This window comes from Pistacia vera, unplaced genomic scaffold (genome assembly GCF_008641045.1).
Source record: "Pistacia vera cultivar Batoury unplaced genomic scaffold, PisVer_v2 Contig234, whole genome shotgun sequence".
Taxonomy (NCBI): Eukaryota; Viridiplantae; Streptophyta; class Magnoliopsida; order Sapindales; family Anacardiaceae; genus Pistacia; species Pistacia vera.
The window spans coordinates 18,539-41,717 of NW_022196040.1; the positions used below are offsets into that span (position 1 = coordinate 18,539).

Below are 23,179 nucleotides of genomic sequence, written 5' to 3' on the forward strand. Positions count from 1 at the left end.
TAAGTTTTGTTTTATTCGATTTTGACTCAGCCATTTGATATTTTAGTAAATTTGACAAGTAAAATACTAAATAAAACTTGAACTTTATCTATGAATGTAATTGTATATAGCATAACCCTGCGGTGGAATCAACTTGATTTAGGGGGAGTGGACAAGCATATTCCATCCTGCATTACACATGAAGGTGAAAAGTTTCTAAGTCTAGTGATTGAGGAGCTGTACTAAGAGCTACCATAACTGATAGAGTTTTAGATGAGTCACATTCCAATTGTTATTGATATCTCGACCTTCTTGTGATTGTAGCTTGTAAGCTCCCTTTCCTAGCACCTTCTGATCTTGTAGGGTTCTTCCCAAGTGGGGTCGAGCTTGCTAGCTCTTATCTCTTTAGTATTTTGAAATATTTGGCGTAGGATCTAATCGCCAATCTTGAATACTTTGGTTTAGACATTCTTGTTATAGTGTCGAGTAATCTTCTACTGATTGATGATGTTTTGAATGAGAGCTTGGTCCTTAAGTTCGTTCATGGTGTCGAGGTTATGGCAAAAGTTTTGCTCGTTAGTGTTTTCAATGAGCTATTAGAGCCGAGTCAAGGGGATTGATACTTCTGTAGGGATAACTGCTTCTGAACCATAAACTAAGGAGAAATGAGTTTCTCTAATTGAGGACCGAGTCATGGTGCAGTAGGACCAAAGTACCCCAAATAGTTCATCTTCCCAAGCTCCATTTTCCTTGTGGAGCCTTCTCTTCATTTTTTGGATGATTGTTTTGTTGGATGACTTGGCTTGTCCATTTGCTTGGGGGTAGCATGGATTGGAGAAACTTAGTTTGATCCCCTAAGTCTTATAGAAATCTTGGAAGCCTGAGCTGATTAATTAAGAGTCATTTTCTGTGACTATCTTTTTTGGTAGGCTGAACTGACAGATGATGTTCTTCTAAACTTTCAGATGAAGTTCTTTACTTTTTATTCCTTGACTTGGGCGAATGTTTCGGCCTTGATCCACTTGGTGAAGTAGTTGATAACAATCAGTATGTAGACTCGTTGCCTCAGTGCGGTTAAGAGCTTTTCAACAGTGTCCATCCCCCACTACATGAATGTCCAAGGGGTGAGGGCTCAACAGAGAAGTGCAAAATCTTATTTTAATCAACCCAATCAGTTCACGTACTAAACTCGGGTTTGATCGGTTTTTTAAATAGTCAAAAATTTTAATTGTTTGTGAAGAAGTGAAAAAGGAATTCTGCACAATCCAAAAGAGAGCTCATACAAATGAAGAAGAAAAGTTATTGCCTCCAACCCACACAACTTGTCCACGAAAATAACCTAATAACTTGTCTAAGCAATTGGCCCACTCAAACGAAACTCGCAAAAGGGAAACCATGCAAAAGCTAGCATAAATGCTTACATAGTTGTCCCACGCAACTGCCTAAGCAACCAGCCCACATAAAATGCCCACACACCCAACCCATTTAGAGGCCACGCAAACTGTCAAAGCAAAAACTCTCATGCATCCAGCAAAGAATCCACGGCCAAGTTCCAATAAGCACATATAACAGCCTATGAAATAACAGCCATCCCATCATCTTATAAACCTAATCCACCCCTTTTAAAGCCAAACCCAAACGAAACTTTATGCCCAGTATGGAGCTCATAACCCGTGTTAGGAACTTAAACCTGCAACAATAATCACAATTCATTCAAATCATATAATAGATTAATTATAGAAGATGTAAACAGTGAGTGAGCAATAATCACAATCACCTAGCAGATTATAAACAAGGACAGGATGCTGCAATAATCACAATCACCAAACTTTAAGGCAACCAGTTCAATACATCAACAAATGGAGCAAAACCATATCAATCTTCCCCCAATTTTAGATTGTTAATATAATCTAATGCATCTTAGCTCTCTCATCACAAACATCCCTTTGTTGTGTAACAGTTTGGACCTCTACCTCCAAAGCTTTGCATCTTGTCGCTAAAGCTAGAATAACAGTTGATATGAGTGAGAGCTACAACTACAACCCCCAACCTAGACCACATGAATCCATGAAGAACAAAATAATATTATATATTGAGGGGAAAAAAACTATAATAATACATGTTATAAAGGCACAAACTAACCATGCCCAGCCCACCGCTACACTTTTTCTCTCTAATATCCTTGACATACGTTATATCACCACAACCCTAATAATTGACAGTAAAAGTGAATCAAATTCAATCATGCAAGAAAAAAAAAATAAAAAATATTGTTAATATTAAAGGCTAAAAGTAATTTTACAAGCATTTTAACAAATAAAACAAAAAAGAAAAATGAACTAAAATGTTCATCACTCAAACATTTATAATTAACATCTACATTAATTCATTCTCCTTCCCTCGTACAAATGATAGTAATGCTTATTGTACAAGAATAATAGTGCTTCCCAATGGTTCCTTTGAACTTAAAATTGTGAGCTTCTGCTTCTTTCTGCAAAATTCACAAGGAATGATGAGTTTCTTCACAAAAAGATAAAAAAAAATGTCAGTCTTATATATTTAGCCTATAAGCATATTGTGGCAAGAAAGAGAATGAAGAATGAGGCTTACTCTTTTCAACTAGTTTCTTTCTTCTGTAAATTCTAGAAAAGTAGTGATAGCATTGTGAGTTGAATAAATAGAATAATGCACAGCATGCGAAACTCCTTGAACTTGAGATTTGCAATCATCCCAACTTTTATATATGTCAAGATCATGCTCAACGTAAACTAGATAAAGTTTATCCATCTGCACCAAAAAAAAAAAGCTGAGGGGATGGCTCACATATCATGGATCCATGACCGACCAATGATCACGTTGTAGGGAGAAGGATTGTCCAATACCATGAAGGTAGTTTGGAGGTTGACTCCGCTCACGTAAATTGAAAGGGTTATCTCCCCAAGAGTGTATTTTTGCTCTGAGCTTAAGCCAATGAAGAGGGTGAGTCAATGATGGATGTGTGCTTTGTTAATGCCCATGATTTTGACTGCATCGAGGAAGAGAATGTTGGTCAATGACCTACCATCCACACTATTTCTTTTAACAAGAATATTGGATATTTGGAGGGTGACGACGAAGGTGTCATGATGAGGGTTAACAAAGGTCATGGTCTCGTTATCTTTATATCAGATAGTTTGGTTGGTCAGTATTTGTGATGATGGTTGGGATGAGCAAACTTCGGGGTTAATTGTGGCTTGTGCATGATGCTTGACAAATGAGTAGCTGACCCCACTTACTTCCGAGCCACTAGGGATCACGTGACACATTTCCTCTGGTATGGGTTCTTTTGGTGGAGGTCTAACTCAACTATCATTGTTGGCAAGGGTATTTTTTTCCTTTGTCGATTAGGAGGTCTTAGAGATGACTCCTATTTAATAGCTCCACGACCTCGAGTCGGAGAGCACTACAATCCACAGTGACGTGGTTGTGATCCCCATGAAACTCACACTACTTGGTGATGTCTCGTCTAACCCCGATGTGTTTTAACTTTGCTTGCCATTTAACGGTGTTCCCCATTCCTTTTATGATGGCCACTATCTCGACCAGCTCAACACTTAGGTTGTACTTAGGAATCCTATTTCAGTTGATAAGAATGGATGCTCTATCATAGGGTTGAGCTAGCTGGCGAACAATTGGGTGCCTAGTGTCAAACAAACGTTTGATGTCTCAATTAGGGACTCTCCTTGGTTGGGGATACGATTTGGTAAAGCGACTATCATGACATCATTCAGCTCTCTTCAAACAAAGATCGCCATAGGTTGAGTACCTGGCTCGATTCACCTCATTTTCTTCTCACCTTATTTCAACCAAGGCCCGAGCCAAAATGTCTTCCATAGTGGTGCAATTGAACTTGGCGAGTTCCTTGTAGAACTCGCTATCAAGGAGGAGTCTATTTTTTAAGATGTTGATTGTCATCTCTTAGTTATAGTAGGGAATGAAGATCTTCTCCTTGTTGAAGCGACCCACATATTATTAGAGTGATTCTTCGCTGTGCTGATATACTCTGTAATGGTAGCCAAAAAGTTTCTCAAGTTTCTTATTACTGAAAAATTGCTCAACGAAGGTGTCCATAAGCTAAGCGAAGGAGGCGATGGAGTAGTTGGGGAGGTTAGTATACCATTGGAGTGTTGGTCCCATGATTCTAAAGTTGAAGCTCTTACACATGCAAGCTTCGTAAGGATCGTGAGGAATAGTGGTGACAAACATCTTCTGCTTATATAAGGCTATATGGTGATCTGGGTTGGTGGTTCCATCATACAGTGTCATGTTAGGGAAGATGTGCGACATCTCTATAAGGTCTATGGTGTCGACGAAGGGTGAGTCAGCAAAGCTGTGAGGTTGACTCTTCTTGAGAGGTGTGGGCACGTTGGGGATTCGTTGGATCATGACTTCCATCTCGGATAACTGTTTGGCTAAGGCTTACTTAATGGAGGTTGCCATAAGGGTGTATAGGCTTGTGTTTTGTAGATGGGGGAATACATTCGAGTTAATGTGTATGGTTGACCCGAGCGAGACCAACTGGTGGGATGGACCGGCTACCAAGTGCAACGGATGTGTTTGCAAGAAGGTAAAGGGCGTATTTAGTTGGTATTGTTGAAGTGGGGTTGTTTGGATGAGCAATTCGGTGGTCGAGAGGTTGGTGGGTGGTGTTGTCTCAGTTTGGATCAGCTTGTCAAAGGGTGTAGTTGTAGTTGGAGCCGAATAGAGATGGGAGAGGCTTGTTAGGGTTCCATGGTCCGGGGTTGTGGACAATTGCCTTGGATGGATAATGGTGCAAGATGAGGAGATGTGTTGTTGACCCAAAGCCCAATCGAGGGAGTAGAATTGGTTTACCTTATCTTGGAGGGCTTGGTTTTCTGCATGGATGACAGTGTTCTTGGCTTCCAAGGTTTGGTACTTGTTATTGATTTCTTGCACAAGTGCGGTGAGAGCCGCGATCTGAGTAGTGACATTAGGTGTAAGGGTTCAATGCTTCCAATCATGATGGTTGAGAGGAGGGAGTGAAAGCAAACGAAGCAGGTAGTTGGGAGTCAAATGATTATCAGGGCCTTACGGTGGACGCCAAAATTTAGATGGTAAAATCTATAGTTGACTCAGAAAGGACAAATCTTATGACAAGCGAGCCATTGACAATCAGATGGACCTGCATAGAAAGAGAGAACGAATGTGAAGGCTCGAGAGATACTGATGTGGTGTCTGTCGTTGGCATTTCGATGCTCAAGTCAGCACGGTTGGAGGTATTTTAGGGAGGGCTGAGAGTGGAAAAGGTTTACCGTAATGTGGCTAGGGCAAGACTAACACAAAATGGCTGGAGCATAGCTTTGCGGTGGCTGAGGGTGGTAAAGTTAGTCCGAACTAAGCTTTATGACGAGGAAAGATGGTGATTCTTAAGAGCAAGAATTTATGAGCTAAAGCTTTGGCCTATTTGTGAATCTATAATGAGAGGTTTGACATTTGCTTATATAGTGAACCAAAGGGGTTGGAGTTCTAGAAGGACTCTGAGTTCTACATGGTATGGGTGTTTGAATTAGGAAGGAACTCTTGTTCTTTTTCTTTATCGATTCTAGAGTACTAATTCATATAAGATACTAGATCTTGAATGAATTAGGAAGGTGATAGGATTCTGATTCCTATTTTACGATGAAAATAAGCTAATGGGCTAGAGCTTGATTTAGCTTAACTTATGGAAAGGCCCACCTCAATGGAGTGGCCCAAATAGTACAAATAGTAAGTTGGCCTTGTTTGTAGGGTGGTCATGCTCGTAGAATGGATTGGCCCATAAAATATTTTTTCTCGCAAAATGGGTCATCCCATAAGATGGTCAATCACAAGATGGATTTAAGCGTAGGCCCAACCGGAATTGGGTTGAGACACTAGACTGTAATGTGTTCTTTTCGTTATTGGGCTTGATAAGGCCTAGTACGATTTTTTGCCCATACAATTTGTCTCTCATTCTCTAAGTTAAAGGGTACTTAGCTTAGAGAGTATATTCAATTAATCATATGTCTCATACGAACGAGTCGATGTCCTCTCGGGGGTGGGGGTAGGGGGGATTTGACTTGAAGCACTTGTAATTGCCATAGGGGCATAGGTCGTTCAGCTCGGTTCGTGTGGTTGAATGGAAAGAAAAGGCCAAGCTTAATCATTTAGATCTTTGATTGACTCAATCAAGATGTTTGAGGTTTGCAATCTTCTTGGACCGAATAGCGTAGGCTGAGCCGGGCGAAGCATGAAAAGATCGCAAGATAGTCCACATGGAGTGAAATAATGGTGGGACCTTTCAGCTCAACTCCATTTGTTAGATAGAGGGTATTAGCCTGTGGAGAGATTGAGATCAAAGGTGAAGAGCCGTGACAGACTTTTCGCAAGTGTACGAAATCGCGCAAGTAATAAAGTTCGAGTAAACGAGTGTCGAATCCCAAGAGAACTACCTACTAAATACCAAATTAGTCTATTTTATTGCTATTTGATGAAACAAAATTTTATGAATGAATTTAATGAAAAAGAAAACAAATTAAAAACTAAACAAAATCAGAATTTTAGAAGAACTTTGGTATAAAGATCAATATGGCTAAACCCTAGGGCACAGATTTCACACAAATTTAATCATATGTATTGACGCCTATTACTAACCTAATTAAGCTTATTCTAAAGGCCAAACTCCCTAATATTCCCCTAATTTTCTCTCGAACAAGTAGTGAATTAACCCTTAAACAACAACCCAAAATATCTCTAAGTTGGATTTAGAAGCTAAGAGATCATTAAGTTCTATGGACTTTACCAGAGCCTCATAGATCGCGGTAACTAGGGGTATTCGATTCTGGGGACCCTGCACTTTTTGAAGGAACCGGAACCGACGGTTCCTTGAAATTTGGAACCATAACTGGACGGTTCCGGTTCCTAGGTACCCAGAATCAGAACCTGTAACAATGGTTCCGGTTCCGGTTCTGGGTACCCTGTAAAATTTATGACCCCCCAAAAGTTTTTAAAATAGCAAAAAAACCCTTAAAAACTGACAAATACCCCCCCACATGGCACTTGTTAACAAAAATAAAATTACAAATTACAAATTCAAAATTAAAAACTCCATTACTTTGTAAAGGTAGATTCTCAAAAGTCAAACCAACTTACTTTAATTGTTATGAAATATAAATATAAATGTATTCACATTACTTTTTCTACAAAAGTTTTTATTAACCCCCCTAATATTTAATTTTATTTTATATTAGTCTCGGTTCCTGGTTCTTGGTTCCGGTTCCTAACTATAGGAACCGAAACCGGAACCGCACAGTGACGGTTCCAAAAATTTGAAACCGGAACCTACCCATTGACGATTGGTTCTGGGTAGGAACCGGAACCAAACCCAGGGTACCCGCCAGTTCCGGTTCCAACCGGTTCTTTTGAACACCCCTAGCGATAACTTTTCTCTAGCGTTCGCTCAATCTATGGTTTTATTACCTTAAACAAATCAGGTTTCATCTCTCGATCTCAACCCAACCCATGGTATCATTCAACCCTCGGATCCTTAAGAGTTGAAAGCATTACACACAATAATAAAACTTAGAATTAATGTTCAATAAGAAATCAATAAAGATAACGTCAACACATATTCATAAATTGGGCTACATCTTTAGCCCTAGAAAAGAGATTTAGTTCATAGTTGTAATAATAAAAACCATCATTGTATTCAATAACATGAGTTCAAGAAAGAAAAATATAAACACTTCTCTAATTGGCGAACGAGAACTGCAAGAATTTCGATCTTCAAAATAGTAGTTGTCATTTCCCTTCTCTAATCTCCCTAAAAGCTTCTTAAAGACCCTTATTTATAGTCCTAGGGTTTTGATCTTACTTAGGAAAAGAGTAATTGCCTTAGCCCATTCAGATTCGGACTAGGATAATGCATTAACTTAACAAGCCCATGACCCATCGTCGCGGCGGTAAGAACAGTCACTGTGGTGATCGTTCTTTCTGTCCAAGGAGTCCGTGATCTTCAGAATTTGGTAAAGTCATCAACACAAACTTTGTAGCTCTCTGAATAAGCTTTCCAACACCACTAGAATCGTTGAATTCTGATTTCTACAGCTCAAGTTATGACAGAAACATCAAAGCATGCTCATCTTGAAGGATTTCCAGATTTTACGTTATATCTTCAACGCGTCACAACTTTCTCGTTTCAACTCCGATTCTTGTACCGTTTGCTCCTACGTGTCATGAATTCCATCGACATCATTCTTTTCCCTTCAAATATCTGTTTGAGCCTGAAAACACTCAAAATACACCCATGATCCCATAAAAGGTATTTATGAAAGAATTAATTCAAATTCCACACTTTAAACACATTTTTTCATAAATAATCCAATTAAATCACTAACAAACTATAAACTTTCAAGCTTTTATCAAGCCGACTTAAGCAGATTCAGCATGTGTGTGACTGAGTGGAGAAGGAAATGGGTGTTTCAACATCTCTCATGTCTTAAGTGGACATGTCAACTTAAAACAACTATAACTTTTGATCCGTGAGGAGTTATGAGGCATGTAAGATATCATTTTAACCTGTGATTAGATTTAGATTACATTCTAAAACTATATAAATTAACTAAGTTCACAAACATAGAAATCTTTGTTAGGCATACTGATGATTCATAGAATTATAAGAGAAAATGATGATACATAATGAAGAAGAAGGAATTCCCGACAGAAATGAGTCCTTAGGTCCTGAACTTGTCTCAACTACAATTGTTTTCTATATGACCTACCAGATATTGCTTTTGTCTGGCTTTAGTAAACACCAGACAACCGCCTCCAGTAGACACATTTCTATCAATTGAGTCAAGAATTTAAGCTATGAAAAACCCTTATTATGTGCACATAGCAGCAAACCTTGGCTATTAAATATTTTTCAAACTAGGACCTTTCGAGATAATCTACCTGTCCCCTACTGATAGTGATCTTCTATGCTTCCCAAGTTCCCATGTTGCAAGTTCTTTGACGTTAACACCTTCAAACTCTAAGATAAGCATCTACTTCATTCAGGTAAATGTAGATTGTCAAAATCTAATCCTTTATTTTTCAAACTTACAGCCAAAGATGGAAGAAGAAAATACTGGCTAAGTTGCAGAATTAATCACTAGAGTCGAATTAGCAATGTGAAAGCGAGGATAAGCCATTCTCAAAAGACAATAGTTAGTCATGATGTTCAAGGTGCCCCCACCAGTTCTTACCCATTATTCCAAGTGTCATCATAACAAGCTGATAATTATGAAATTGTTCGAAGTATGACTTCGATAACTTCAGCTACCGAAAATTCGTACTAGTCCAACACAACTACTGTAGAAACTCAAAATTAACGGCTCATTTTTATGACTTGTGAACAATTTGATGTTTCACTAATGTCAAAATCTGTTCGTTCAAGATACCTGTTCTATGAAAATGAAAGCATAGGTGAAAACCATGGGAAATATATTTGTGCATTTTTGTTGGTATTATATACATATGAATAAATTCAGAGCTGTTCGAAAAATTGAATTGAGATTATACATGTAAACAGAGACCACCATGGCCCTTTTTTACTTCCAAACAAAAGTTCCACCAAAGAATACAGAAACAATATTAAGGTTGAACATGGAAGAAGGTAAAGGAATTATAGTAGATATTTAATGACGAAATTTAACTACCCCACAGAGCTGCTTCAGTAAGCTCCATTCAATTCAGCAGAAATTGTGTAAAGATGTCAGTGGAATGAGTTCAGGTGGAAAATTTGGCAATTGATAATCCTATTTTTTATAGTGATTTTGTATTGAATTTCAATAGGATATAGGATACTTCTCATATAGTTTGGGTCATAATTGTTACATAATTCTATTAATTTTACTTTGTAGGCCTAAACAATGATTTTGAGCATAAATGATTATGTGAGCGTAAATTACGTAACTTGAGATTTTTAACTCGGAATGACCTGAATTTAGAAGCTATGAAAAGCTAAGAAGCAGAGCTACAACTTTCATCTTAGTTTTTTTTCCTTATTCTGACTGAAACATGGTGAAAACTTGGCTTAAAGTTGTGAACAGCCCGCTGCGAACTGAAGAAAAACGTCTTTGAACATGTGTCAGTATTTTTACCATAACGTGAGCTGTAGACCTAAGATTGGTATAATTTTTGAACGATTAGAAATATAAGACATAGAGCTACAACTTTTATGTTTTGATCGTGACCCGGTTCAGCTTAAAAAATGGTTAAAAATTGAGCCGAAAGTTACGTTAGTACATAAAAGGCAAGCAGATTTGTTATCATGTATTTTTAATTTAAGTGTGGCTTTTTATCATAATACCTTCACGACTTTAATACCATAAAGAGAGGTTCTTAGCAATAGGAGAGGAGGCTAGGGTTAAGGCTGTGCAAAAAAATCCGATATCCAATCCTAATCCGCTCCGCTCCGCTCCGAAAAAATCGGATATCCGAAAATTCGGATCCGATGCGGATCGTAATTTAAAAAAAACCGAATATTCGGATCGGATACCGGATCGGGATTGTTAAAAAAATGGATATCCGTATCCGATCCGGATTTTACTAAACTACGTCGTTTTGAGTTTTAAAATAACCCTAACAGTCTAACACAATTAAGTCAACTCTCTCACTCTCTGTCTCTCTCGCTCGAACACGCACAGCCTCTCACTCTCTCAGACCAGATCTCATCTCAGTCTCTCACTCTGTCTCTCTCGCTCAACTCTCTGACTCTCTCGGTCTCTCTCGCTCGAACACGCACAGACACAGACACACAGTCAGTCAGCCACTCAAACTCTCTCAGACTCAGATCTCAGTCTCTCTCGCTCAACTCTCTCTCGCTCGAACACTCTCAGATCTCAGTCTCTCACGATTGAAGCCCCAAATCGATTGTTGTCACAGCCTAGTGCGACTGCCGCCACACCGTAATAGCCTGGTGCGATTTCGTGGTGCTTATTTCTTTATTATTGTTGGTGATGGTTTGTTAATGGTACAATTTGATGGGTGTTTTTGTTTTGATGTTGATTTGAGTTTGATGTTAATGGCACCGTAATATGGTGCCTTCTCTCTTTGTCCCGGTTACAAACCTTCTATTGTTCATTAGTATTGATTTGCGTTTCGAACCTATTACAAGGATGATGGAGGCTGGGTTTGATTCAAACTGTGCCGATTGGGTTTGGTTTTATGTGTGTTTCCAAAGATTGTTGGTGGCTGGATTTGATTCAAACTTAGTGGTTGGTTTGATTTTGTTTGTTTGATTTGTGTTTCTAACGGCTGATGTGGTTAGTTTGGGTTTGATTGTGTAATCTGAACACTACAGTGATGAATATTGTCAATGCATGGCGCTGGCTGAAGTAAATTTTGACCATCCCAAGGCCCCAAGGCGGATGATGAAGAGGAGTCTGAGAAGTCAATGTCAGAGGTGAACGATGAGGATGATGATGAGGAGGGCAGTGGCGAGGTATAATTTATTTTTTATTTATTTTTTTTTTTTTTTTATTTTTTTTTTTTTTTATTGTTTTTTTTTTTTTGTTTTGTTTTGTTTTGTACAGGAGGATGATGACGAGTAGGAATTGGCAATGAAGATAGCATAGTCATTTATGTTGTGACAGTGTTTGGATAACATATGTTAAATGTTTTATGCTTCATGTTAATTTTTTTAGATACATTTATCATGTAAGGGAATTATAATTTCAATTTTATTGCTAGAATTATTTGATTTTAATAAGAAAATTTTAAAATTCGGATCAATTTCGGATATCCGATTATCCGATCCGAATAATCGGATATCTGTAAAACCGGATATCCACATAATTCGGATCGGATTTGGATTAATATATAGCCTGATCCGAAAATTCGGATCGAATCAGGAAAAGCCCTATTCGGATTGGATATCTGGATTTGAACAGCCCTAGCTAGGGTTTTGAAAAAAAGACATCAAAGAGGAGGAGGAGATCAAAGGAAAGAGGCTAGCACATTCATTCGGGAGAAGTTGGCACGATACTTTTCGAGAGATCAATTCTTCAAGATTTCAGTTTTTGTTTTCTCTTACTCTACTTTTATGCATCAGTTTGGAATTGTTATGATGATGAGTTCAAAACTAGTGTTGATTGTTATCACTTTGATTATGGGGTAGATTGTTATTGTTAAGGGGTAGATTCTACCGAACCATGTTGACTTGATTTTCAATTTTATTAAAGCATTCAGAAATTTATTGTTCTACAAGAATCTGTGTGATTTGCTTAATGTTTTTGGATTTGATGTTTCTTTAATTATTTAGGGCTCTTATTGAATGATGAACCAGGTGGTGAAGTTTGATTAGAAATCTTTTGATTAGGGTTTCATTGTGTTCAACTGTTTTATTGATGTGATGATAAACCGGGCAATGATATCACATTAGGTCATTAAAATAACATAGATCATAGATTGAGTAGGATACTTGGGAGAGTCTTATGAGGTTTATGTGGCCAGTTTAGGTTTTAAGCGGGAGCGGAACCTAACCATTAATGAATTTCACAATTGTATTAAATTGAGGGATCTAGTCATCTTTAGATCAATAAATTTCTTGAATCTGATTTTTATAGCATGTCTATCAACATTGGTTTAGGTAGAATCGAAACCCTTAACATTTTTATCATATAGTGATATTTGTCTTTGTTATTTAATTGTTTTAATTTCTAGCAATTCTTGTTTTTATTTTAAATTCACATCATCAATTTCGTTATCTCAAATAACAATTAAGATCAGTCAATTTATTTGTTTGTTTAGCATTCAGTCTTGTGAGATTCGACACTTTATTCATCACTTTATTACTTATCGATTAGTGACTTGGTAGGGTACGAGATAGTCACAACAGCAATTTGGGTTGTATGAACTCCTAGCAGCCTTTTCAAATTTCCTCACTGCAGCTACATTTTCTTCTAAGCTGGTCTGGGCAAAGTAACGTACCCACCAAGAAGAACTCTTCAATTTCGCCTTCACAAGGAGAAAACTCAGCATGTAGTATACAAAGGAAATACATTTTTTTTTAAAATATATATTTGATAATATACATTTTTCCAGCAACAGCAAGGGGAAAAAATATGCGATAAAAAACACAATTTCATTAAAAAGCTAAATTCAAGAGTGTCCAATTTCATACAAGAATAAGCGACAAAGGCAGTAAAGCATCTGCATCCAATTGGTGCAAAGGAAAAGAAGATACTATTGAGATAATTTAGCATCTCAGACTCAACTGCTTGAAGCATATAGGCTATTAAATATTTCAAATGTATGCACAAGTGTATAACCTATTCAGCAAAATAAGGACATGCCTTCTTCAATGCAAACAAGACCTAAGCCTAGTAAACTAAGAACAGCACGTTTAACCAGACATTTTACAATACATTGCTTTCCCGTTCATTGACAAGTTCAACCTTCTTTCTAATGAAACACGTTCATACAACACTTCTGAATATCAGTTAAAAAGAAAAACAGCATTTGCTCTTTTGTTTGTCAGATCATCACTTCTAACTTTTCAGTGTCAAAAGATTAGCAAACCATTAACGCAAATGCAACGGAGGAGTCATGGACTAGGTATTCTAGTCCTTAAAGCCACAGCATTCAACAAAACAAGCCTAACAATTTGATACTACTACCCTTTTGCTTATTATTTCCTTCTGGCATCCTCCTTTCATCGGGTAAAGATAACAAAAAGCAACAACCTGACAGAAACCAAGGGGCTGGGAAAAGATTCTGTTGACTCGAGCTGAGTAATAGAAGATGCCTTTCTTGTTAAGATATTTCTAGTATCAGTCATATACACTAGATATAACAATGCAGGACAAAAGGAATTCCTCAAGTTGATGATTCTCAAAATACATTTGTTGTATGTGAATATCCTGCATTCTTTTAAACAGGTTTCCAGGAAAAAAAGGATTTCATGGATGATTTTCAAAGACATTTGCAAGGTATGTTAAATCAGTTTTAAGGCGCTATTATATTGCATTCACTTTGAAATGCAACCGTGTTTAAGCACCACTTGGTAAATAGTTGAATATTTAATCCACGAACCAGATCCATCTAGACACGGTCCAAATTTGTACAAATTAATCCAAATAACTTTTGGCCATTTTAACACCCAGTGTCAGTTTAACAAATCATAAAACCAAGCAGTAACTAGGAAAATATTCTGAACCCAAAATTAACAGCCACTTACCACCTTCCCAAATTTGGAAACCTCAGCGACTTTAGCTCTCTGCCGACCTGGAGAACCTACTTGTGCAAGATCAAAATGTTATTGCCACATCAAAACATTACATAGAAATTTCTTGAGCAGAATAAATTACTTTTTTAAGTTGTCTAGAATTTATTCGAGAAATTAGCTGAAGCTGGCATCTATAGCATTTGAATAGAATGCACACACAGAGACACACAAACTCAGGTGAAGACAGGACAAGCATATGGAAATATCAGACAAGCATACTTTAATGAAACAGAAATTTGGAGAAGTCTAAAATCCAGAAGATATACTAGTTGTAGTTTGAAATTATGTTATCATAAATAATTAAGTTCACGCATATACTATACCAAATTATTCTATTTCTTAAGTGTTTGATACTATAAGAAAATCATATTCCAACACAACTTCTGATAAAATATGCCTACTTCATTTGAGTCATTCCATTATCTGACAAAGCAGCCGTAAATGATCATAGTCAAGGATTGTGGTAAGAAATAAAGAAGAAAGCAAGAAGTTCAAAGTTCCGAACTCAAGCACATACGTAATAAATCTGGTGACTCCACCAATATACAAAATTAAATTCATTTTTTTATGTTATAGATATCCTGGCAAGTGAATCAGCTAGATTTTTATTTTCATTCAACTTATGGAAAACAGCTGCTAGTGATCATAACAACCAAAAAAAAGCACAGCACGTGATAGATAGCAAAAGAGTAAGTATTCCAAAAACACCACACGACAAACAACAATTTCTACACCTAATCAACAACTTCATAAAAATAAAAAAAAATAAAAAAATTATACTTCATAATACAATTTTTCAGCTCCTTTACCTGTTAATATGATAATTCCCTCAGCAGAGACCGTTGCCAAATCTGGAAGCGTATTGTTAAGGTATCTCGGAGACAAGTAATCCAATGCATCTGAGACAATTACAACAGAAAATGATTTTGGCCTGTATGGAAGAGAAAACTTGATATCAGCTACACGTACAAGGCCTTTACGCACTATTCCTTTGCAGATGCCATCAGCATCCTCTATATCGTATGGTTCCACGCCCCAGGCTTCAGTTTCCTCATCTTTTAACAATCTAGAAACCACTGAACATGTATCATGACCAACATGCAGAACTCTATGCATGCTATCACCATATGCTTTCTTCAAAATTGGAATTGCTCGCTGAACCTCTACTGTGCATGAATAATCACCTGCACATGATGTACATGAAAAACATACTAATAAAATTGATGGACAACCTCTACAATCAACACTTGAGAACCAAACCAATTCAAAACATATAATGCTTAAATGAAACGAAAATCTGAAGGTCTAACACATGAAAAACAGAAGAACCAAATTACCTTCTACCTTACTTATAGTTTCTTTAAATCTTCCACTATCGCCTATCACAAAGCATTTCAAAGTTCAGTCAATGCTGTATATACAAATATAAAATATAATATCTGCAAATTCTATCACAATACATAAACTTTATAATTATAAATTATAATTAGCTGAATAATATATTTTCCCTGTGTTTGTAAGATGTAAGTTATAAGATGTAAGTTATATGCCACAAGAATAGACAAACTAGACAGTTTAAATACAAGAAACCTCTCTCTTATCAAGAAAATTGACCACAAATACTCCTCATCGCGCTCATAATTTTATCATGTTTTAGCTTTCTCATGCAATTGCCATGCACTTTATCATGTTTTAGCTGTCTCATGCAATTGCCATGCATGAACAAGTCGCTAATAAAATGGATACTGCAATATAAACAAAATATCGGCAACTCAATGCAAACCTGAGCCACTGTACAAATAAACCATAAGTAGCAATGCGCCCTGAAAAATTTCATTCAATAAATAGAAATCGGACTCGCCCGAATTGATGCATATAATTCAAATGATAAAACATTCAAAATGTTATATAGGAAACAACAAGTACCACAACGAGCCCCATGGATAAATATGGAGAAGAACGTGATTTAGAAGAGGCAAATATACCAGCAGTTCCAGTGTCTCCATATCGTCGAGTTGAATTCACCATCCTTCTTGACATGACTGCCAATCAATTCAATCGATGAATGCACCTACAAATGTCCTACGCTGATTGAATGAAGAGACGCATTTTTGGAACTTGAGAGGGCGAGAGTGATGATCTAAATTGTCTTTACTTGGCTGTTAATGGAGATTAGTGGTAACAAACCTGATTCTGACAGGGGCGTTGGTATCGTTAATGATAACCAACGGTTTCGATGGACTTTAACTATAACTAAACTTGTAGTTGCGATCAGGAGAGCGCGCCTTAACTGTTGGACTATGTGACTCAACGTCTGAGGAGGAATCTGATGACTGTGGTTGGGTTCAGGGTAGAGCTGGCCGTGGGTCGTGCCGGCAGGCACGGCATGACAAAGCATGGCACGAAAAAAAGCATGGCATGGCACGGCATGAAAATATACAGGCCATGCCGTGAACCGGCACGATGCGGCACGAAAAAAATAAAATTATAAAATAATAAAATTAATAGCTATTTTTTAAAATAGCCATTACTCCCCTGTGCAAGGGGGTAACGACTATTCTAAAATAGTTGTTACCGCCCTACACAGGGGGTAACAACTGTTTTAAACTTAAAATCATGTTGTTAAAGCCATTATGTGTATAAAAGATTGGGTAATGGTAAATTTGAAGCTTTAAAATCATGTTGCTGAAGATATATTTGAAAATTTTAAGAATTTAGAAATTAATGAAAATGAAGATGTATACTAATTCTTAATCCTAATTTCTAAGTTTGTATTTGTAATTTATAATTATAACTTACAAGTAATAAAAAGTGTTGAAATTCAATTAATATTTCAATGTTTCATTATTTTATTATATTTCATAGTGATTACATATTTTTAATTAATATAAATACAAAATGTCACTAAATATAATAAATAAAATATTTTTATAATAATTATTAATAATAAATCAAAACTACCATAATTTATAAATATTAAAATAAAATATTTTCACAAAGCACATGGGCCAACCCATGGCATGGCCCAAGGCATAGCACGATGTATAACAGGTTGTGCTGTGGCCCTTCAAATTTCGTGGACCGACACTGCATGACAGGGCACGAAATTGTGCAGGCCTTGGCATGGCACGGCCCATGGCACAATAGACCTTAAATTTTTAGACACGGCACGATCTACCGTCACCTCTAGTTCAGAATATGGTTTTGTCCGTTGGATCAAAGTTTTAGTTCCTGATATTTAGTCCTACTGGAACCGGGCAGTTAGTGGACATCGGGGTTCAATGGATTTTTCAGTGAATTGGGCTATATTTGGGCTCCGATAATAGCAAAAGCCCATTCTAGACTATTCCAGACTAACGGCGTCGTTTTTTTGTTCAGCTAGGCATCCACTAAATGAATGCCACGTATGCAGTTTTGGCGCTAGAGAACTCTTTGTTTTGGGTCCGATAATGAGCACCTAAATCTCCCTCCCTCGGCCCAATCTCACCTTATTGTTCTCTCTCAGTGGAAGTTTAGAACTCTTTACCGGGAGACAGAGTCTTATTGGAAAGGCTAAGGCAGTGCAGAAAAGAATTCATTGAAGGCCAAATTTATAAAGGAAAAACCCTAAGTATGCCATTGGCATTTGGAGTTAGGGTTTCTAATTTATTTATCATCGGTTGACAGCAATCGTTGAATTCAGGGAATTCAATTCCCGAGAAGATGGGAGGGGAAGATAGAAACCGGGATAAGGAGAACCCATGGCAGTCCCCAAACAGACCTCATCAAGAGAAAGATGACGTCAAACTCTGGGGAATTTTTCTCTTCGGTCTAATTGGCGCCACTGCCACCACCTTCGCGGTATTTTTTTTTTTTTTATTTGATTATTTGTAATTTCGATTAGTAATATTTCTCTTCTTTAACGTGAAACAAATGTTAGACTTCTATAAGTTTGCTATTCTATTTACTCAAAATCATGTGAAGATGTTTAAATGACTCGTACAAGTGAATCTCATTGGTCTAATTTTGCGAATCAATACTGAGTTATTGTCGTTTGATTGTAAAATGTGATCGTTGTTGCACATGTGGCTATAAATATTGAGATTTGGTTTTTTTGGTCAAGAACTTATTGCTCCACTGCCTACCTGCCGTACTTCAAAACGCTTAAACTATAAGAAAATGTTGTAAGTTATGTAAACGTTTTACCTTCTTGGTTAAGATTTAGAAGTAGGTTTATTGATGCCAATCAATTATCCTTTATTGGGACCTATCCTGCTAGACACATTCATTTGATGTTTGAAACAATTTGGCAGGTTGGTCAGCTGCGGAAGACTGTAGATTGGTTCTATTCTCAGGTAGACATGTGTGCTTTTCATTTACCATAGAATTTGAAGCCTCTTTGTTCTCTGTGACTGGAATTATATAGGAAAATGGTCAGATTTGGAATATAAATTCTTTTTAGTGGATGTTGATGGTTCTTTTATTTTTTCTGTTTCTGGAATCATAGCTGTAGTCTAATTCTGAGGAACACATACAGGCAAAGTAAGGAATTGCTATATTAGGTTGCAATTTGAATGCTGCATTTTTTGTCACTATCTCTACAATTTGATGAAATTGAAATGAGGGTCTCTGTGTTATGTTGTTTGGGTTTTTGCTCGATAAATGATGTTTTCATATGACTTGTGGAGACAAGTACTTTATTTCTCAAGTATGTCTGATGTTATATATATTGTCACTGTTCTCATAGATAATTGGCTAGCCAGGCTGATTATGTTATAATTGCTCCATAAAAGTTAACCAGGTCACAGTCATCATGGAAGGGAGCAACTGGCGGTTCTTTCCGGTCATCTTTTCAGGAGGAAGCATGGAGAAGGTATAATCGTCGAATGAGAGAGGAGTATGAAGAAGAAATGGAGAGAGTGGTGAGTTTTGTTGGTCCACTTGGCCAGTCAGCAGTGTGCTTTTAGCACAACCAATTCTATATTGTCATTGTTACATAAACTGTTTATAGTATGGCCATTCTGCTCTTCTCAGGAGCGAATAAGGCGCATGCAAAGTGTGTTCAACAGAGAAAGGAACAAATTTAGAAGGAGCTATGAGAGCTGGAAAGAAAATGATGCAGGTGCTTATAATCACCACTTCCAGCGGGATGATTGGTACTGGAAGACAGATACATCATACAGAAGTCAGAGGACTAATTACAGACAGCCTCCTAGAGACAGTGGAAGTTATTCATTATCACATCACTACTCCATTTTGGGTCTTGACAGGTAATTCTATTGTTACAAAAACCTGAAAGAAAAAGGTCCGGATCTCCTGCTAGAATGATTCATTGTGGAGAGAATGGGCTATATTGCTGGTTAGGTTTGCATATCTTACCCATCAACAGGGTCTAGATAGATTGAACGTGAGTTTATGTTGTCAGATAAACAAGAACTGTTGAAGATTATAACTCCAATAAGTTAACTGATCCTTTCTCTCCCTTCTGGAAATTTCTGAGAAAAATTATTTTTGACTCTCTATTCGTCCTGAAGAGTTGAGAATATATCAATATCCAAATAATTTCTTGGTGTAAAGAGCTTTGTGTATTTTGATTGTGATTATCATGAATTTATTTCATCTTTCAACTGCCCTTTTATAACCCTTACCCGTTGCTGTCTAGTTGATAGGAGGATGCGTTCTTCCCATTTTTGCTCCTGGAAAATGGATAAGTATCTCAAAATTTCTCCCAAATTAACTGGCTGAGAATAAATATAAATCAATTAATGATTGATATGGACTGTTTTAATTCTGTTCAGATTCTTGTGTAAATTTGATTCTCATGCAGAGTATACTTCACCTGTAGTGTGTGAAGAAAGCATGATTTGAAGTTCATGATACATTTTACAAGGCCAAACTGTTTTCTTTTTTTTCCTTGAGACAATCTTTTGTAAATCTAATTGTAAGATATATTGTTGGAACTTGAAGCAGAATGGATGAAATATTTGTTTATGTTCTACATCTAAATTATGTGAACCACAAACTTTCCATGAAAGCAAAATATTCGCACTTGACTTTAGAGTTGTACTTAGGTTGTTTATGGTTATCATTTTGTCAATTTTTCTTTCCTCTCGATAGTATACATGACCTTGCTGGCCTACAAAGTTGTTTTTTATCTTTTGTTTGTTTTCATGGTTCTTGATAATTGTATATATCTCATATGTTTTGAATTGCACAGGTCCAGAAAAACTCCTTATACAGAAGCTGAGATTAAGGTATGCACTTTATTAAGACTCGTTCCATGTTACTGTTAGGGAATTCTTATACATCTTTATCAGAGATCAATAGTTTCATACTTATTTCTTGTAACGTGCTTAAAACTTTGTAAAATCAAAGTTACAGTGGTCAAATCCAACAAGCGTTTGTTTCTGCTTGAGGCAAATTGACATGTCATTATTTAAAAATATCCTTATTTCCTCCATCTGTTTTTTGGTTATTTTAGAATTTCTTTTTGAACTTTGAGGTCGCTTATTATGTCATGTGAAGTTGCGGTGATTGATGAAAACGTAACTCTGTTATCTATTTAGATTTTGATTGTACTAGAAGCCAGTTATTCCTTTTCTGCATCTGTAAGTTTATTTAAGCCAGAATAGCTCATCAGTGAAGTTAACTTTAACTGTTACTAGAAATTCAAATATTCAAGGAATTGGTTAATGGTTATGTTTAAACATTTATTATCATTTGTCTTCTGAGCCATATATATGATTTGTTAGAGGAATTCTTGGTGATCTCCATGTACTGATTAAGATAAAGGCTTCATAAACCCAAGGGTTGGGCTTAGTGGTAAAAGCCCTTGTTTTCCACCAATAAGTAAAGGTTAAAATTCCACTGGGCCAGACCTAGTTGGGATATTATATCCGATTTGTTTGTGGGGTCTAGAAGTAACTCCCAGTTTAGAGTTCAGTGAACATGTAGAGAAACTCCAGAGATTTCTGGGTATCAAAGAAAAAGATAGAGAGAGAGAAGTTTCATAGAGGAACTGTTAGTGTTCTGCTTTTTTCCTTTGTATGTGTTTCTTTCATGTTGTAGCTGATATAATATTAAGATTCCTTTTTCATCCTTGCAGACCGCGTTCAGGGCTAAAGCAAAACAATTTCACCCAGATCAGAACCAGGGTAATAAAGGTAAGATGTGATCTACCGTTATTAAGGAAAACCTTGTAATATGGTATTATTTACATGAACTGGATATTGAAGTCTATAGCTTGAGTTTTGTTGCAGAGGCTGCTGAGGCGAAATTCAAGGAGGTAATGGTGTCCTATGAAGCTATAAAGCAAGAAAGGAAGGATATGAAGTGAAGTAGCAAATGTGCCACTGTTTAAAGCAAAGCTCCAATTTGTTAAATAGTATCATTCCGCTTTTTTCCTGACAGTATCTAGTTGTTGACAGAAGTCACGAGTCCTCGGCAATTTAATTTTCCAGGAGGGTTTCGAGTATGAAATATTTTGTATTGCTAGGTCCACTCCAGTATTGGGTATATATGTACAATAGCAGGTCATGTACTTACAGAGCAGATTATCATGCATGCATAAGCTGGCAACACGGTCAATTGGCCAATTTTTTTGCCCTTGTAGAGAAAATAATAAGCTTTTTTGTTATGCATACTGATTATTATTGATTATACACATCACAATTATTAATAATAATAGTCATTGCTGGTGTAATAAGAATTGGAGCAAACAACGTTCTTATCATTAGTTAGTTTGCCTCTTGTGCCCTGACTTAAAATATTTATGTCTACATTTATTTATTTTTTTACTTGTCTGAATGGATGGATGTTTGTTGTTTGTTTTTCTTTGTGTCAGACAATCTATTGCAGATTTATATTACAAAAATAATTATGTAATTTTTCAGATTTGACTATTGTCTGGCACATCTAGGTTAGGAGAAAAAAAATCAACAAGCTCCCAAATTAATGCTCTCCATCTCCATGACTGGTGGCGTCATAAACTAGTCGACAAATTCAAGCCCCACAAATCAAATCTGCCCATTATTTGAATAACCGCATAGATAGTAGAAATTTGACCATTTTAAGCAAATTCCAATTCCATTCTGTTGAAACGAAATTTTAAAAATTAAAAAATTTGCTGTCCTTGGTTAGCTGGATATTGTCATATGGATGACATCAAGCAAATCCAGATCCCGCCGAACGAAAATAGCCCCACATGCCCATCAATTCACAACTGTGCAAAACTTCCCATTGAGATTACAATTTGCAAGATTTTTGGACCATTTGATCATAAATACAAAAATTAATTTCCCCTTAACGATCCATCACTAAAACTGTAATAGTAGGTTCAGTTATAGTAAGTACCTCAACATGTGCAGTCCCCTCGTATACATACAAAGATCTAAAATTTTTTAGAAGAGGTATTAAAATTTGTTACGAGTCTACATCATGGGGTGATCCAGCTGCATTCCAACCATAAATTCGGTGAGCCAACTTTGAAAAGGCCCACCCTACGTCTCAAAAATCAGACAATACTAGCCCATCTGCTGAATCATACACATAATGTGCTTGGACAGCAACTTTAGTAATAATCATCTTAAATTTTCTATATACATACATTGAAACAATTATGTAAATTTCAGGATAATGTTACCTTTATGCATCAAGCAATAAAGTGTCCAAAGTGATTTGTGTAGGGAAACAATACTTAAAATACATCACCTTTATCATCACATATTATTTTCTTTTACTTTCCTAAATGCTAACATCCATCTTCTGGCTTTTCTCTCTACAATGTTCCAAAACAAATATGTTTTAGTTTTATTTTGCTTTGGGTTGTTCAAAATCATCTAGACCTGAATTGGAACTCAGGCCACCACCACCACCACCTTTAGAGATGAAAAATAATAATTTGCTTCGTTGTCATTGATATAATGAGGTCCAATA

At 36.6% G+C, this 23,179-nt stretch overlaps 2 protein-coding genes across 3 annotated transcripts; one reads left to right on the top strand and one right to left on the bottom strand.

Moving 5' to 3' along the window:
* Nucleotides 1–12,834: 12,834 nt before the first annotated feature.
* On the bottom strand, nucleotides 12,835–16,306 carry LOC116131491 (probable pectin methylesterase CGR3). The gene is made up of 6 exons (XM_031417139.1): nucleotides 16,187–16,306; nucleotides 16,050–16,089; nucleotides 15,604–15,645; nucleotides 15,076–15,450; nucleotides 14,219–14,274; nucleotides 12,835–12,996 (listed from the first exon to the last, which is right to left on the bottom strand). Exons 1-6 carry the CDS (start codon nucleotides 16,304–16,306, stop codon nucleotides 12,835–12,837), a joined length of 795 nt encoding a protein of 264 aa, XP_031272999.1.
* A 1,415-nt stretch (nucleotides 16,307–17,721) lies between these two features.
* LOC116131565 lies at nucleotides 17,722–21,933 on the top strand. Of its 2 annotated transcripts, XM_031417216.1 has the most exons (7): nucleotides 17,722–18,106; nucleotides 18,559–18,600; nucleotides 19,039–19,167; nucleotides 19,280–19,515; nucleotides 20,463–20,499; nucleotides 21,351–21,408; nucleotides 21,505–21,931. In XM_031417216.1, the coding sequence occupies exons 1-7, from the start codon at nucleotides 17,969–17,971 to the stop codon at nucleotides 21,579–21,581; spliced, it is 717 nt and encodes a 238-aa protein (XP_031273076.1). In that variant the 5' UTR covers nucleotides 17,722–17,968; the 3' UTR covers nucleotides 21,582–21,931. The 2 variants fall into 2 exon arrangements, with proteins under 2 accessions (XP_031273076.1, XP_031273077.1); XM_031417217.1 differs by lacking the exon at nucleotides 18,559–18,600 and having other exon boundaries at nucleotides 21,505–21,933.
* The last annotated feature ends 1,246 nt before the right edge of the window (nucleotides 21,934–23,179 follow it).